Source organism: Daphnia pulicaria, chromosome 7 (genome assembly GCF_021234035.1).
Source record: "Daphnia pulicaria isolate SC F1-1A chromosome 7, SC_F0-13Bv2, whole genome shotgun sequence".
NCBI classification, from domain to species: domain Eukaryota; kingdom Metazoa; phylum Arthropoda; class Branchiopoda; order Diplostraca; family Daphniidae; genus Daphnia; species Daphnia pulicaria.
Window position 1 is genome coordinate 1,304,296 of NC_060919.1, and position 16,304 is coordinate 1,320,599.

The 16,304-nt window shown below is 37.1% G+C and overlaps 3 protein-coding genes and 3 long non-coding RNA genes across 8 annotated transcripts; 5 read left to right on the plus strand and 1 right to left on the minus strand.

The window, feature by feature from the left end:
• Positions 1 to 662: 662 nt before the first annotated feature.
• On the plus strand, positions 663 to 16,034 carry LOC124349477 (histone deacetylase HDA1-like). Of its 2 annotated transcripts, none has more exons than XM_046800125.1 (11): positions 663 to 1,008; positions 1,078 to 1,194; positions 1,253 to 1,567; positions 1,635 to 1,760; positions 1,823 to 2,312; positions 2,385 to 2,550; positions 2,619 to 3,047; positions 3,112 to 3,301; positions 15,333 to 15,363; positions 15,423 to 15,521; positions 15,605 to 16,034. In XM_046800125.1, the coding sequence occupies exons 1-11, from the start codon at positions 919 to 921 to the stop codon at positions 15,889 to 15,891; spliced, it is 2,340 nt and encodes a 779-aa protein (XP_046656081.1). In that variant the 5' UTR covers positions 663 to 918; the 3' UTR covers positions 15,892 to 16,034. The 2 variants fall into 2 exon arrangements, with proteins under 2 accessions (XP_046656081.1, XP_046656080.1); XM_046800124.1 differs by lacking the exons at positions 15,333 to 15,363; positions 15,423 to 15,521; positions 15,605 to 16,034 and adding exons at positions 3,359 to 3,389; positions 3,449 to 3,547; positions 3,627 to 4,252.
• LOC124349905 (mast cell protease 1-like) lies at positions 4,647 to 6,205 on the plus strand. The gene is made up of 7 exons (XM_046800838.1): positions 4,647 to 4,716; positions 4,807 to 4,901; positions 4,980 to 5,110; positions 5,205 to 5,352; positions 5,426 to 5,585; positions 5,676 to 5,815; positions 5,965 to 6,205. The coding sequence occupies exons 1-7, from the start codon at positions 4,662 to 4,664 to the stop codon at positions 6,109 to 6,111; spliced, it is 876 nt and encodes a 291-aa protein (XP_046656794.1). The 5' UTR covers positions 4,647 to 4,661; the 3' UTR covers positions 6,112 to 6,205.
• LOC124350331 lies at positions 7,881 to 8,709 on the plus strand. The gene is made up of 3 exons (XR_006920784.1): positions 7,881 to 8,020; positions 8,150 to 8,235; positions 8,332 to 8,709. It is a non-coding gene; the product is annotated as an uncharacterized LOC124350331 (long non-coding RNA).
• On the minus strand, positions 8,515 to 9,448 carry LOC124350246. The gene is made up of 2 exons (XR_006920566.1): positions 9,341 to 9,448; positions 8,515 to 8,709 (listed from the first exon to the last, which is right to left on the minus strand). It is a non-coding gene; the product is annotated as an uncharacterized LOC124350246 (long non-coding RNA).
• LOC124350120 lies at positions 10,529 to 11,381 on the plus strand. 2 transcript variants are annotated; one of them, XM_046801139.1, is made up of 3 exons: positions 10,529 to 10,667; positions 10,805 to 10,885; positions 10,983 to 11,381. In XM_046801139.1, exons 1-3 carry the CDS (start codon positions 10,544 to 10,546, stop codon positions 11,219 to 11,221), a joined length of 444 nt encoding a protein of 147 aa, XP_046657095.1. In that variant the 5' UTR covers positions 10,529 to 10,543; the 3' UTR covers positions 11,222 to 11,381. The 2 variants fall into 2 exon arrangements, with proteins under 2 accessions (XP_046657095.1, XP_046657096.1); XM_046801140.1 differs by having other exon boundaries at positions 10,808 to 10,885.
• Positions 13,244 to 13,756, plus strand: LOC124350212. Its single transcript, XR_006920465.1, has 3 exons — positions 13,244 to 13,353; positions 13,482 to 13,562; positions 13,676 to 13,756. It is a non-coding gene; the product is annotated as an uncharacterized LOC124350212 (long non-coding RNA).
• Positions 16,035 to 16,304: the final 270 nt, after the last annotated feature.

The following is a 16,304-nucleotide window of genomic DNA, read 5'->3' on the forward strand; positions in this document are numbered from 1 at the left end:
AACTTAGTTTTGTATTGTTTTGTTTCAAGATATGAAAGACGTGTTTAGCTGTTAGTTTATTGGAATAAGAGACACGGGCATTGCATGGTTTATATAGCGCTGAATCACACGTTACGTGTCAATCAGCAGAAATAGTGAGTTGCTGGTCAATGCGTTTAAAGGTCACAAAGAACCCCTCGAAGCCACGTTCTGAGAACTCCGGCTCGACCTTCAGGCAATTAAGGGGGCGACAGAGGGTGACTCACTATGTTGTGCGTTTATAGCGTGTTTAAATCCTTACTTTGAATATAATGATATAATATAAATAATAACACTGAGAAAATAGAGCAAGAAATTGAAATGGTTAACAAGAAATATCACCCTGAATTGAAATGTTTATAAATTCTACTTTATTCCTGTTGCAAGACACTTAACTATATTTACAATTTAAATTTTAAGGTACTGATTCAATGTTGGACATTTTACTCTAGCTAAGTTAACGATAACGAAATAAAAGTTCCTTCTATACACTGACTATTTTTATTTATTAGTGATATTCAAATATATTTGGTTGTTATAAATACATTTTATTTGAATTTCCAAAGAATTCAAATCTAAACCATTCAAATTTCAAAACACAGAAACAGAATGCCATCGGTCGCCAAATGAAAGTACTACATATTTCCATTCCGGAGTGCGATAGCCACTTTTGACGCTAGAGGACTCCGGACTCCGGAGTGCAATAGCCACTTTTGACACTAGAGCGCTCCGGACTCCGGAGTGCAATAGATTTTACCCTCACCTAACATCATCAACTCAAAGGAAACTTGGAAAGCTTTCCAAAATAAAAAAAAGAATTGCTTTTCTTTATTTTATTGCGTTTGTAAAGTTTAATTCAAAATCCGGTTTAACCAAGGTGTTATCTTCTCAAAACTCAGCATGGCTTCAAGCCCCTTTGTGGCTGTTCTTCAGAGAATTGGTTCTTGTAATGATGAATACAGAAGTATTACATTGAATTCTAATGTGGAAGTAATAAATTTTAGTTTCTCAATTGTGGTTTATAGTTTCACAACATAAACTTGTTTTTACTTTGTGTAGGTCACTGTAGGGAGATCAAGAGATAGCTCTTACTGTATTTTTGATGATATCATTTCTCGCAAGCACGCCATATTTAGATTCAGCAACAACAATAGCCAGTGGACTCTTGAAAGTGTGGTAACTATCTTATTATTTCCAGTTATTAAATATAGTCTTACCAAGATCACTTTCTCAGGGACAACACGGCATTGCTTTGAATAAAGTCTTTGTTCCAAAGCATCAGCAAATTCCCATTCAACATAAGGATATTGTAGCATTTGCTTCGATTTCAAAATTTTCATATTTTTTCCATTACCCACCAACCGAAATCAGTGAAGAGCCACTTCCCAAAAAGTTGTGTCTGAATAGGAACGCTTCTGCCTTACAAACTCCATTGGGTGTTACAGAATCTCTTGATAGGACCATGAAAAATAAGAAAATTGATACACAACTTGTAACAAAATGTGATATTAAAGGAGTGCCTAGCAACAAATTACATCGGCAAAATGAGGTTTTTGAACCTGTTAGTTTCAGAAGAGTGTTAGATAATAAAGATATATTATTTCGTTTTGAAACAGGACGATTTCGCAGAAAAAACAAAAGAGGTGGAAGAGCTTGGTGCAAGGATCAGTAAAGAAAATCAGGTTCTTATTGAGCATAATGCGAGTGTCCAGAAATTCACGACCGGAACTGATATCCTACAGGTAATACAACAATAAATTTGTTCATGTCACAGAAAAATATATAAATTTTGGTAAATTTACAGGAGCAATTAAAAAGGGTCCGATATCTAAGAGAAGAAACTATGAACGAACTTTCCAAGGTCAAAGAATCCTATAAATGTTTAGAAAAAGAATCAAAGCATGACTTTGACAAATCTGAGGATGAAAGGATGCTACCAAACCGACAATTCAGTGAAAATGTTTCATCCCAGTTAAAAGATTGCCTGATTCCGATATTAGACGAGATAGCAAAATTTAAAGCAATTATTGCAGACCTGGCAGACGAGATTGAAAAACTAAGTTCAGACCGATTTGAAAAACAAAATGAAAATCAAACAGTAAATTTTCAAGCGACTTCAGTTAACTTAACAATTAAACCCGAGAAGAATTTAGTCGATGGAGTGTTGTTGCAGCAGAAAAATACGTCACTGGAAGAAGACAGGCGTCTAGTCGGAAGTAATCATAGGATCCTTACGGAAATTAAAGAGAACAAGGAGTCGACCATCTTTAGAACGATCAATTGCAAAACTTCTGGTTTGTATCTTACTATTGCAGTGTACTCATTACTGTTTTTAATTAAATTTGATTATGTAATTTAAATTGTAGGAAATTCTGGTAAAAACGGAACGTCGAGGGTTTTGCTTTCACCTGATCGTCTGGTTAAAGAACGGGATGAAGACAAATTAGTAGTAACGCGTCGCTTTGTCCCCAAACATCGAGTTTGTTTCGTCTACGACGAAAGAATGGCGCTTCATCGGAACGTTAAACAACCGTAAGTAATAATATTTCTTAAAGACGAATTGTATAAAAAGAGTGGTTCAACGGCTAATTTGGACAAAGGAGCCATTTGGAACAACCTGCTCGCATCACCTCCGTGTACCAGAAACTTCAGGAGTCCGGAGTGTTAGATCGGTGTTTCCAACTGGATGCTCGAATCGCCACCCGTGAGGAGCTACTTTGGCTGCATACAGCCGATTACGTCGACGAACTATCCGCGACTTCAGAGAAGAAGCAGTCGATTCTCACCGCGTTGGAACGACAATACGACTCGGTTTTTCTCTGCCCGGAAACATACCAAGCTGCACTGCTGTCAGCTGGTTCTTCTTTGCAAGTCGTCGAAAGCATCTTGAGCGGCGAAAGTCGTAGTGGATTCGCCGTCATCCGGCCACCAGGACATCATGCGGAAAAGGATGAGGCTTTTGGTTTTTGCTATTTCAACAATACGGCGTTAGCAGCTAAATACGCCATCGAGAACCATCAGCTAGAAAGGTCCCTTTAAAAATTTTATTAGCAAAGAAATTTTCTAAACTGCTTTTTTGCCACAATTATTTAGAATTCTTATCGTCGACTGGGATATTCATCATGGGAACGGGATCCAGAAAATGTTTGAAGAAGATCCTCGAGTGCTGTACATTTCTTTACACCGCCTGGACATCTTCCCTTTCAACCCCGAGAACTGTGATTGCAATATGGTGGGCACAGGACCGGGGGTGGGCTTCAACGTCAACATCGCTTGGCCCAGTGTAAGTTAACTATCGCTTTGATTAACTTTCATCATTTTAATTTTCAATTATTTTTAGAAAGGGATGGGCGACTCGGAGTATCTAGCAGGTAAGTTCGACGAGTTTTTAGTTATGAGAACAACATTTAACATAATTTATCTTTTGCAGCATTTCGACGAATTATCATGCCGATCGCCAACCAATATAATCCACAGTTAGTTCTCGTGGCAGCCGGATTCGACGCGGCTCTCGGAGATCCTTTGGGTGGTAAGATCTTTTCTGAAAAAACGTCCTTATGTCTTTCATTTAAATAGAGCTCCTATTATTTTGTTTTGTGAAATTGCAGGCTGCAAGGTTTCTCCGGAAGGGTACGGCCAAATGTGCCATATGCTGACTTCCCTGGCTGAAGGACGGGTTGCCGTCCTATTGGAAGGCGGTTACAATCTGAAATCGGTTTCTGATTCCATGCTGATGTGCGCCAATACTTTGCTCGGAGATCCCTTGCCTACAACGTTGATTGGAGCGCTCCAACCGGGAGCAGCCGTCGCCATTCAGCGCGTCGCCCACTACTTACTTCCCTACTGGACTTCACTTGTTGTTGATGTTAACAGTGAGGAGAAGAACACAACATAAACGCTGATAGGCTAAGTAATTTAAAATTTATCTCTGCTTTTCTCTGCAATTTGGATTGTAACATTCTGAAATTGCCAATCTTTTTGTTGTTTTTTAATGAGTCCCAGTTAGGTTAAACAAACGAAGTAAAAGAAAAATCCCAATGAAAAAGAAAACCTAGACACATTTTTCCTTTATTCTCATTAAGTCCGTAAACGTTTGATCTGTAATAACTGTTTAAAAAATCACCTTTTTCTTATCTCTGTTCTGTTTGGCTTAAGTTCTGCTGTTTTTATATTTTCATCATTTCTCAGTCGAATTGTCTTAAATACAAAAGAAAGTGTGTGACTTCCAAATGAATCAATGGAAAACTAAAATGATTTTTTCGCTGTTATGCCTATTACGGTACTCTGCATTCTAATTGTCCCCCTTTTTTTAGCTTGTAGGGAAAGTATCAGTCTAGCTACACATATCAAAATGCTGCATCACTGTTGAGAAGTAGCGAGTTTTCCGAGTGTTCCAGAATATATAGAGCTTTATCGTGCAATCTAGGTCATGCTGGCCAACACGAATCTACCGCTAACACAGTTTGAAAGGTATATAAGGGGGCTTCCTCCTTACGAGTAATTATTATCAGTCGACCAAGTTAAAACTAGACACTTCGTACATGGCGGGCCAGTCACGGAAATTTATTTTACCTGTAATTTTAAAAAACATCCGCTTAACGAATTTTCTAATGATATTTTTTTTTTAGGTATTTCTTTTACTGATGTCCTCGTCTGTTAATCCTAGTGACGCAATGGGACTGGAACGCTCTAATTCAGGTTACTATACTAATAGGCAATCAAGATTGACATATTTTTACGTATTTTTATGGCTAATTTAATTCTTTTGCTTTGTTTGCGCTTTCCTAGGTATGTTGGTTGATGGGCTGACTCCTCCGAAGTTTGGTTACATAATTGGCGGTTCCGAAGTGAACCCTGATGATAGTGAACGACACAAATACATGGTGAGTTTTAATCCAAGTTGTTCGGCTTATTTTTAACGTACACGTCTATCAGTTAATGTTTTTGTTTTGTATTTCTAGGTTCATATTAGACGTTTTGTGATCGATGACGTTACCACAAACGATACGCTATCAATTCCTTGGTGCGGCGGTACCTTGATTAGTGAATGGCACATTTTAACCGCAGCTCACTGTTTGTTCAACGATCAAGGGTAATTCTTGAATACTGTCTCTTTTGAATAGGAACTAGTACGAAATATTATTAAACTCAGTGACGCGGTGACTTGTGTCTTTCTTTAACCTTAGGGAGCTTTCGAATGAAATCGAAATCTTTTTGGGGGTCAACGCTATTCCACCAAATGGGTTGATCGAGTTGCTGTATTCGACCAGCACTAAAAGAACTGTTTCCATGGACGGAATTTTAATTCACGACGATTTCAATCAGTTGGGCAAGGTAGGTCTACTCTGATTCTCCGATACTTACTATTTTCCGTGTTCATCTCTTTTTAATGGCCCTCATACGCTAGGGTGAAAATGACATCGCCATCCTGAAGATGGATACGCGCGTTATCCTGAACGAGAATCCAGGTGTAAGTCTGATAAAGTTACCTGAAAAATGTAGCGATTGCACAGTCGATTACGCAGGGAAGAGAATTATTGCAGTTGGCTGGGGTTTGACATCATCCGGCAAGTGATTTATTTAAAACGTTATTTGTTTAAATTGGCCGATAGATGTCTCATATTAACGGGCATTTTCCCACAAATAAATGATTATAGATGGAATGAGTTCCCCCAACATGATGCAAGTTGAACTGGCAGTAAATTCCAAGGAAGAATGTGAAAAGCAATTTAGTGTGGCGTACAACGACGAGTATCAGTTATGCACAGTTCCGTCAAGTACCAAAGGAACTTGTCAGGTAAATTGTAAATTGGTTTTTAGCCTTGTCGAGCAAATGGAACAAAAAATGGTCTATATGTGGGATAACATTTCTACTGGCTTTAAATAAAATTATTTACTGCAGGCGTGCGTGCTCCACTTACTAATATTTGTCGTGTCATCTTTCAGGGAGATAGTGGAGGCCCAATCATTGTCGATGGCGTCCAAATTGGAATCACTAGCCACGGGCCTGCAAAGTGTGAAGAAGGCGGCGTTTACACGCGGGTCTCGGCATACATAAACAATGGATGGATCGCCGATAAGATGAAAGTCTAGAAACAAAAATTTACATTTCATTTGATTTCAATTTATGAAACAATTGATTTAATTATGTGTGCGCGAAGTGATTTGCAACAGTCTAACAACTTGCATAATTATCGCTGATTATTATATAGATTCATTGTAAAAAGATAAATACAAATTTGGAAATACAAAGCAACTTAAATTTTCTAACTATGACGCGTCCCACGAATTGGTATAAATTCAAGCGCTTCACAGAAAGTACGAAATGTTTAAATTTATATATGCTAGTATATTTAGCTTTATAAATAATAATAATACAGATGTTGCGTCATCCAGAAGGGCGGAAGAATAACCGGAATAACCAGTCCAATCTAGTAGTTGTTCTTCTCATTGGAACACAGCCTCTGCTGAAAATTCGTGAAACGCCTTTCTAATTACCTACAGACGTTCTTTTTATTTTACGCAGTAAAATGCGTCTTCTTTTAGTAATGTTAATAAAAAACCAAGCTCAAAAATATTTGCTTCTCGCATTTACTTCTTAGATTAGCATATTTACCGCATATTTTCATTACCTTTTATCGGCTTCCAGCTGCAGGAAGAATCTAAGATTGCATAATAATCAGAATTTTTAAAATTCAAATAAAATAAAATGAGAAAAGTACATGGGGTTTCACTCTGTAGACTAATATTTGATCAATGTTGGCTGCATCTAGAGAACTGACCCTACGGCTATTCAGCCGCTTTGTAGAAGACCCAGAAACTGCATACAGTTTAGCCATGGATTAAGCTACCAACTCCAGCCCTCCCCGAATGTTATGCCGGGTGACTAAAGTAACGCCTAGATGCAAGTCACAAGCCATGATGCAAATGCAATAGTTCCATGTTAACATTATTGCACTTTGTTGGTAACGCCAACGCCAACGAGCATCCAATACATTGATGAGTTACTACCCCATACTACCTTTCTCACATTTGGGGCGCCACCTAACCGTTGAATGGTGAACTAACTATGTCCCCTTTGGGAACCGAACTCGGGACTCAATGTGCTGTGATGATATTGCCACGCCCTACCCGACTCAACTATTCACCACCACCAAGGTTTATATTTAGTTGCCACCAGAATTTTGACATGTGTCATCTTATTTGGCAGATATTTCAATAATCACGCCATGACTCGCTGTATGTTGTTTTGAAGCAGCCGGATGGGATCCGGTTGTGCGTCGTCACTCTATATCGGACGAGGGGCACCTCGGGTTTTCTTGACAATCTCACGTAAAATCCAGCAGGCTCAGGTGAAATACCCTGATAAATCAGTGATGCCCGAATATATTAATTAATAGCAGTAAAACCCTGAACTCCTGAAGTCATCAGCCTATTCTATTAAATTTTATGAAAATTACTTTGTTGTACTTTCAAAAATACCGATAACTAAGAATTGTTTTACGATGCATTCTTGATTGCGCGCGTCGTGGCTAATCAATTACCGCCGTTTTTTTTAATTTGGAAGGCTTTGTTGATATTATCACAAACCACGAGAATGTATATGCCAATCGTTTTTGAGAATTTCCGTCAAATTTTTTGGTTAGCCTCGTCAAAAAATCAGTAACCGTTTTAACAGTCTAATCAATTACCGCTAATGTTTAAATTTTTTGTGGTTTGCTATACTACATTATCAATAATTACGGGTTTTATTTTGAGTAGCTTGATTGAGTATAAAAAACCACAAACACCGAACACTCTGAGTCGAACTACAATTCTGGAGAATATCCGTCTATTCGTGGTTAAGCAATCACCCAAAAAAACAGAAGCTCCTTTAACAGTATGAATGGGTCGGAACTTATAAAAAGGGTAGACTAGTTCGCTTGAATTCATTACAAGTTCTTCAGCAATTAAAAAAATCACTAGTACTTTTCTTCCAAGGCAGTAGCCTCCAAATCAATAGGTAAAAAATGACAATTAATTTTTTATTTCCGGAATATTTTTAAATGGTGCATAATATTAAAAATTATGAAATAAAATATAATACATTTTCTTAATTCTTAAATTTTTGTTTCATTTTTCGAATGTGTAGTAGCAAGTTAGCAACAATGGTTTCCAGAAAGGTGCCTTCCTCTTTTCTCCTGGTCGTTTCTCTCTTCGTACTTATTAACTTCAACGGTAGGGACTTGAAACATGTTGAAATGATTGTTTATGCGTCAAAGGTATAATATATTTGACTAACGGAAAATGCAATATCTTTCTCGGAATGAACAGATGTTGCTTATTCGCAAAGCTGTCCGCGCGGATTTCGGTTGAATAGCGGAGATACCTGTTGGTCTACCGCCAAAAAATGTGGCATCTCCCTGCAAACACTTTTTTACAACAACGGACTTACATTAACTTACATGTTTAAAGGAGACTGCAACAGTCTTCAGCGGGGCCATCTTCTTTGCTGCACTGAATGGAACGAGCGAAAATAAAGAAAAATTCATCAATAATGAAAGTCATTTCCGCGTTTCAAAATTAATCTTTTGAAAAATAAAAATGAAATGGAATTTGAAATGTTTGAAATCTATATAATGTAATCCTTATATAATTTTTGATTGGGCTTCATTTGCATTTAACGTCTTGAGATACATTTCTGTCTTCACTCTCAGTTTTCAGGGGATATTCTAACCCTCTACGACGGATATTCCAGCTTCGAATACCCTTGCTTAGAATAGGTCTAGAATAGGTTCAACCCTATTCGAAAGCTTCGAATACCCATAGTAGAACCCTTATGCGATTCGATTTTCCTTCGAATACCCCAGTATTCGAAGAATCGAATACCTTACCCCATATTCGAATAGAATACCTGGGTGGGTGAATGTTTCATTTGCACATACGGCGTCGGTGTATCGAGTTGCCTCCCAGCACACTTTTTTTAATTTTCAGATTGAAAATTTATCCGTCCCAACAAAGTCCTAACTCCAAAAGTATCAAAACGTATAAATAACTTTATCAATAATACAGAAGATTGATACAGTCAGAATAGCCGTATGGAAGAAGCTCGGATTGGAATGCGGGAGACCCGAGTTCAATACCCGGACGCTCCAAACCTTTTTTCTGATCTTACCCCACTCAGCAAAACTGTTAGAATAGGCATGGAATAGGGGGTATTCGGGGGATATTCGAACCCCTATTCTAGAACAGGTATGCTACTAATAGAATACCCCCCCTATACTATTAGTAGCAAAAACCAAAACGCTACTAGTTCGAATACCCTCGAATACCCCCAAAAAACTGAGAGTGTTCCCTTGTGTTGAATTTTCCGAATTGTTTTCGACTTTCCATATAATGCTAAAACCTTTTTGTTGCCCTTTCTCTAAACACCTAATGGCTTATTCAAACACATATCTCAGGACGAGAGGTACCAGTCAGATGTTTTTTAGTCGCTCGAGGCCTTTCTACATCTTTATACCCCCTTTCATAGCATTCTATCTTCTCTCTCTTCCTTTATCTTCATAAATCGCCATACATTACCACCCGTCCATTTCGTGCGTTTATTTCATATTCCCTTTCCCATATCTAGTCCAGTGTTGTATTCGTTATTTTTATATTTTTGACTGTAATATACGGGTAACACTCGCCTTAAGACGAGTAACACACCCTCTAATAATAATAATAATTCAAACACATATATATAGTCGCATTGCATTATTGTATTATGACTCGCAACGTCCGCAAAACATAAAACAAGCAAAGAAATTCAAATTATATATCTCTCATAAAACATAAGCTTAGGGTATAATTAGTGAAATTGCGATCGATGAGTAAATTATACAGTTTGTGATAAATTTTTATTTCGTGAGATGGCTTTGATGATGGTGAAAAAAGTTGATTGTTACTGTAGGCTACCTCATTTTCTTTTGAATATTGGGAATGATTAAAATATCTATATGCAATCGAGATATTCCTAGAAAAGCAAAGTTGTTACATTGCTACTTTTCTATAAAGATTTTGCAATAGTGTTGCATTTTTGCTGTATTTTCAAAAAATCCAAAGAAAAATAGTTTTACGACACGTAGTTGATTGCTCGTTTCTATAATCAATTATTACCGTCGTTTTTTTTAAAATTAATTATTATTTTTATTTGGGGATTTGCTACTATCTACAAACATTTTATCACAAACCACGAAAATGGGTATGCCAATCACGCGGTTTTGGAGGATATCCGTCTATTTCTAGCTGGTTATAGCATAGCAACCACAAAAAATCAGTAATCGTTTCAACAGTCTAATCAATAACCGCCAGTGTTTAAATTTTGGGGGGTTTACGGGGGTTCGCTGTATTATCAATAATTACGGGTTTTATTGGGAGCAGCTGATTAAGTATAAAAAACCACAATCACCGAACATTTTGAGCCGAACTACAATTCTGGAGAATATTCGTCTATTTCTTGGTTAAGCAATCACAAAAAAAAACAGCCACCATTTTATCACTTTACATGGGTCGGAGTAGGGCCTATAAAAAGGGTAGACTAGTTCGCTTGAATTCATCACAAGTTCTTCAAATATTAAAAAAAGTCACTTTAGGCTTAGCATCCAAGGCAGTAGCAGCCAAACCACTAGGTAAGAAGTAATATGGGTAATAAGAGAGAAAAAAACGACATTTTGTTTATTTTAATTATTTTAATTATTTTAATTATTATTAAATAAATAAAATTAATTTGCTTAAATATTTGAGTCATTTTTCGATTTTGTTATAGCAGCAATGGTTCCCCAAAAAATGTCTTCCGTTTCCCTTTTCCTGGTGGTCGTTTCGCTCTTCGTTCTTATTAACTTCACTGGTATGCTTTGAACATGTTGAAAACTTGAAATGATTGTATGTTTATCAAAGGTAGTTTTTAATAATAGTGAATATTTTATCTCTCTCGGAATGAACAGATTTCGCTTACTCGCAAAAAGACGGGGCTGCCAAAGACGGGGTTAAGAATTATGCAGACTGCGATTATGGATTTGCAATAGATAGAGATGATACCTGTTCGGGTCTTGCCCAAAAATGTGGCGTTAGCCTGCAAACACTTTTCCAACACAACAGAAAACTACAATGGGGAAATAACTGCGGTCCTAGATACGGCAGTGGATTTGTTTGCTGCACTAACTGGAGTAGAGGACGCAAATAAAGACAAATTCACAAACAATAACGAAAATCATTTTGGCTTTATCACTTTATGAAATTGAATATGAAATCACTCTCTCCTTATATCATTTTTGATTGGCCTTCTTTTGCACTTGACAGTTGACAATTGACATCTATAGATACATATTCATCCTTGTGTTGAATTTTCCGAATTGTTTTCGAATTCCCATACATGCTTACACTCTCAGTTTTTTGGGGGTATTCGAGTGTATTCGAACTAGTAGCGTTTTGGTTTTTGCTACTAATAGTATAGGGGGGGTATTCTATTAGTAGCATACCTGTTCTAGAATAGGGGTTCGAATATCCCCCGAATACCCCCTATTCCATGCCTATTCTAAGAGTTTTGCTGGGAGGTGTAAGTTTAGAAAAAATGTGTGGAGCGTCTGGGTATTGAACTCGGGTCTCTCGCATTCTAATCAGAGCTTCTTCCATACGGCTGTTCTGACAGTATCAATCTTCTGTATTATCGATAAAGTTATTTATACGTTTTGATACTTTTGGAGTTGGGACTTTGTTGGGACGGATAAAGTTTCAATCTGAAAATTTAAAAAAGTGTGCTGGGAGGCAACTCGATACACCGACGCCGTATGTGCAAATGAAACATTCGCCCACCCAGGTATTCTATTCGAATATGGGGTAAGGTATTCGATTCTTCGAATACTGGGGTATTCGAAGGAAAATCGAATCGCATAAGGGTTCTACTATGGGTATTCGAAGCTTTCGAATAGGGTTGAACCTATTCTAGACCTATTCTAAGCAAGGGTATTCGAAGCTGGAATATCCGTCGTAGAGGGTTAGAATATCCCCTGAAAACTGAGAGTGTACTGGCTTTTTCAAACACAGTTACTGAGTTAGGCTACATTACATTATTTCATGAGTCGCAACGTCGCCAAAATGTAAAACTGGCAAGGAAATTCAAATTGTACACTCAAAATTTTCTCTAGCCTACCATCAAGGGGTACTAAGACGGTAAGACCCCTTTTCTACGACGCATGCGGTTGCTTATTGCATCGGGGCTAATCAACAATTTTCGCCATAATTTTTATTCGGCCGGGCCATTTCCTTTGCTGCAATGGATGGAATGTGCGCAAATAAAAAGGAAAAATTCATAAATATAATAAAAGTCGTTTCGGCGTTCCACAAATCTAATTGTGATGTCTATAATTAAAAATCCTGGGATCTATTATATCCAAACAAGTTAGCTACCTCGAACAACTCAACAGGCCTAGGGTAATTATATTGTATGAGTTCCATGGCAGTTTGTAGAGAAGATGAGTTCAACTTCATAGTTTAAGTTATCTCTCATTAAACGTAAAACTTAGGGTAATTAGTAAAGTGCGAACTACGAGAAAATTACAGTTTGTGATAAATTTTTATTTCGTGAGATGGCTTTGATGATGGTGAAAAAAGTTGATTGTTTCTGTAGGCTACCTCATTTTCTTTTGAATATTGGGAATGATAAAATATCTATATGCAATCGAGATATTCCTAGGAAGAAAATTTGTTACATTGCTACTACTTTTCTATAAAGATTTTGCAATAGTGTTGCATGTTTGCTGTATTTAAAAAAATCCAAAGAAAAATAGTTTTACGACACATAGTTGATTGCTCGTTTCTATAATCAATTATTACCGTCGTTTTTTTTTAAATAAAATATTATTTTTATTTGGGGATTTGCTACTATCTACAAAAATTTTATCACAAACCACGAAAATGTATATGCCAATCACGGTTTTGGAGGATATCCGTCTATTTCTAGCTGGTTATAGCAACCACGAAAAATCAGTTATCGTTTTAACAGTCTAATCAATAACCGCCAGTGTTTAAATTTTTGGGGGTTTGCGGGGGTTCGCTGTATTATGTGAGCAGCTGATTTAGTATAAAAAACCACAATCACCGAACATTTTGAGCAAAACTACAATTGTGGAGAATATCCGGTTATTTCGTGGTTAAGCAATCACTAAAAAAACAAAAAAACAGCCACAATGTTAACAGTTTACATGAGTCGGAGTATAAAAAGGTAGACTAGTTCGCTTGAATTCATCACAAGTTCTTCAAATATTTAAAAAATCACTTTAGGCTTAGCGTCCAAGGCAGTAGCAGCCAATCCACTAGGTAAGAAGTAATATGGGTAATAAGAGAGAAAAAAACGATATTTTGTTTATTTTAATTATTTTAATTATTATTAAATAAATAAAATTAATTTGCTTAAATATTTGTGTCATTTTTCGATTTTGTTATAGCAGCAATGGTTCCCCAAAAAATGTCTTCCGTTTCCCTTTTCCTGGTGGTCGTTTCGCTCTTCGTTCTTATTAACTTCACTGGTACCGACTGGTACCTATACTTTGAACATGTTGAAAACTTGAAATGATTGTATATGTTTATCAAAGGTAGTTTTTAATAATAGTGAATATTTTATCTCTCTCGGAATGAACAGATTTCGCTTACTGCGACTCGCTTAAAGACTGCAAACATGGATTTCGATTGAATATAGATGATACCTGTTCGAGTCTTGCCCGAAAATGTGGCGTTAGGCTGCGAGAACTTTTCTACCACAACGGACTTCTACAATGGGGAAATAACTGCGGCAATAACGGTCAAAATATTGACCCGGTTAACGCACACGTTTGCTGCACTAACTGGAATGGACGCAAATAAAGACAAATGCACAAACAATAACGAAAATCATTTTGGCTTTATCACTTTATGAAATTGAATATGAAATCACTCTTTCCTTATATCATTTTTGATTGGCCTTCTTTTGCACTTGACATCTATAGATACATATTCATCCTTGTGTTGAATTTTCCGAATTGTTTTCGACTTTCCATATATGCTTACTGGCTTTTTCAAACACAGTTACTGAGCTACATTACATTATTTCATGAGTCGCAACGTCGCTAAAATGTATGATGTCAATGTATGATGTATGATGGCAAGGAAATTCAAATTGTACACTCAAAATTTTCTCTAGCCTACCATCAAGGGGTACTCTCCTGGTGAAAAGGCTCAAACATATGTTAAATTCAAGCTAAATTAGTAATACTGGGGTTCTTATATATATAGATACGAAGGGCTTATAGTTCCCCACCTACAAAAGGAATTTTTTTGTTTAAAAAAACAAAAAAACATCCGAGATAAGCGGCTTCGCAAGTGTTATTCTCGAACCAATAAAAATAGAAAAATCATCACGTGACGAGGTAATCGTAGTCGTCTCTACGATCGGCTGATCGGCCGTGAACAAAAAATTATTTTACGACGCATGCGGTTGCTGATTGCTTCGTGGCTAATCAACAATTTCCGCCATAATTTTTATTCGGCTGGACCATTTCCTTTGCTGTAATGGATGGAATGAGCGCAAATAAATAGAAAAATTCATAAATATAATGAAAGTCGTTTCGGCGTTTCACAAATCTAATTGTGATGTCTATAATGAAAAATCCTGGGATCTATTATATCCAAACAAGTTAGCTACCTCGAACAACTCAACAGGCCTAGGGTAATTGTATCGTCAAACTAGTGGCTAATCTATTTCCGTCATTTATTATTATTATTTTTTTTTTGGGTTAGCCATTAGCACTGCTACCACCATTTAGAGGTTTTGTTGAGACGGTTGAGACTAGCTGATTAAATATCATAAACCAAGAAAAATAAGTTGAGGCCGATCACAATTTATTTTAGAGGATATATCCGTCTATTTTATGATTATAGCAACCACACAAAATCAGTACCGTTTTAACAGTACGCGGATGGGAGTATAACCAAAGTTGACTAATTCGTTTGAAGTCATCAAAATTTCTTTAGCAATAAAAAAATATGATCAGTAAAACACTGGTTATCTTCCAAGGCAGTAGCAGCAAATAAACCCGCGATGATACCTGTTGGTCTATTGCCGACAAATGTGGCATCTCCCTGTCATCGCTTTATCACCACAACGGACTTCTATAACATGGGGATTGAACTGCCACAATCTTGAAGGTCACTTTCTTTGCTGCACTAACTGGAACGCGGCCGTGAGTATCGACATGGGCTCCAGTGTAAGTTAACTATCACTTTGATTAACTTTCATCATTTTAATTTTCAATTATTTTTAGAAAGGGATGGGTGACTCGGAGTATCTAGCAGGTAAGTTCGACGAACTTTTAGTTATGAGAACAACATTTAACATAATTTTTCTTCTGCAGCATTTCGAAGAATTATCATGCCGATCGCCAACCAATATAATCCACAGCTAGTTCTCGTGGCAGCCGGATTCGACGCGGCTCTTGGAGATCCTTTGGGTGGTAAGATTTTTTTCTGAAAAGCGTCCTAATGTCGCACATTCATTTAAATAGAGCTCCTTTTATTTTATTTGGGGAAATTGCAGGTTGCAAGGTTTCTCCGGAAGGGTACGGCCAAATGTGCCATATGCTGACTTCCCTGGCTGAAGGACGGGTTGCCGTCCTATTGGAAGGCGGTTACAATCGGAAATCGGTTTCTGATTCCATGCTGATGTGCGCCAATGCTTTGCTCGGAGATCCCTTGCCTACAACGTTGATTGGAGCGCTCCAACCGGGAGCAGCCGTCACCATTCAGCGCGTCGCCCACTACTTACTTCCCTACTGGAGTTCACTTGTTGTTGATGTTAACAGTGAGGAGAAGAACACAACATAAACGCTGATAGGCTAAGTAATTTAAAATTTATCTCTGCTTTTCTCTGCAATTTGGATTGTAACATTCTGAAATTGCCAATCTTTTTGTTGTTTTTTAATGAGTCCCAGTTAGGTTAAACAAACGAAGTAAAAGAAAAATCCCAATGAAAAAGAAACCTAGACACATTTTTCCTTTATTCTCATTAAGTCCGTAAACGTTTGATCTGTAATAACTGTTTTAAAAATCACCTTTCTTATCTCTGTTCTGTTTGGCTTAAGTTCTGCTCTTTTTATATTTTCATCATTTCTCAGTCAAATTGTCTTAAATACAAAAGAAAGTGTGTGACTTCCAAATGAATCAATGGAAAACTAAAATGATTTTTTCGCTGTTATGCCTATTACGGTACTCTGCATTCTAATTGTCCCCCTTTTTTT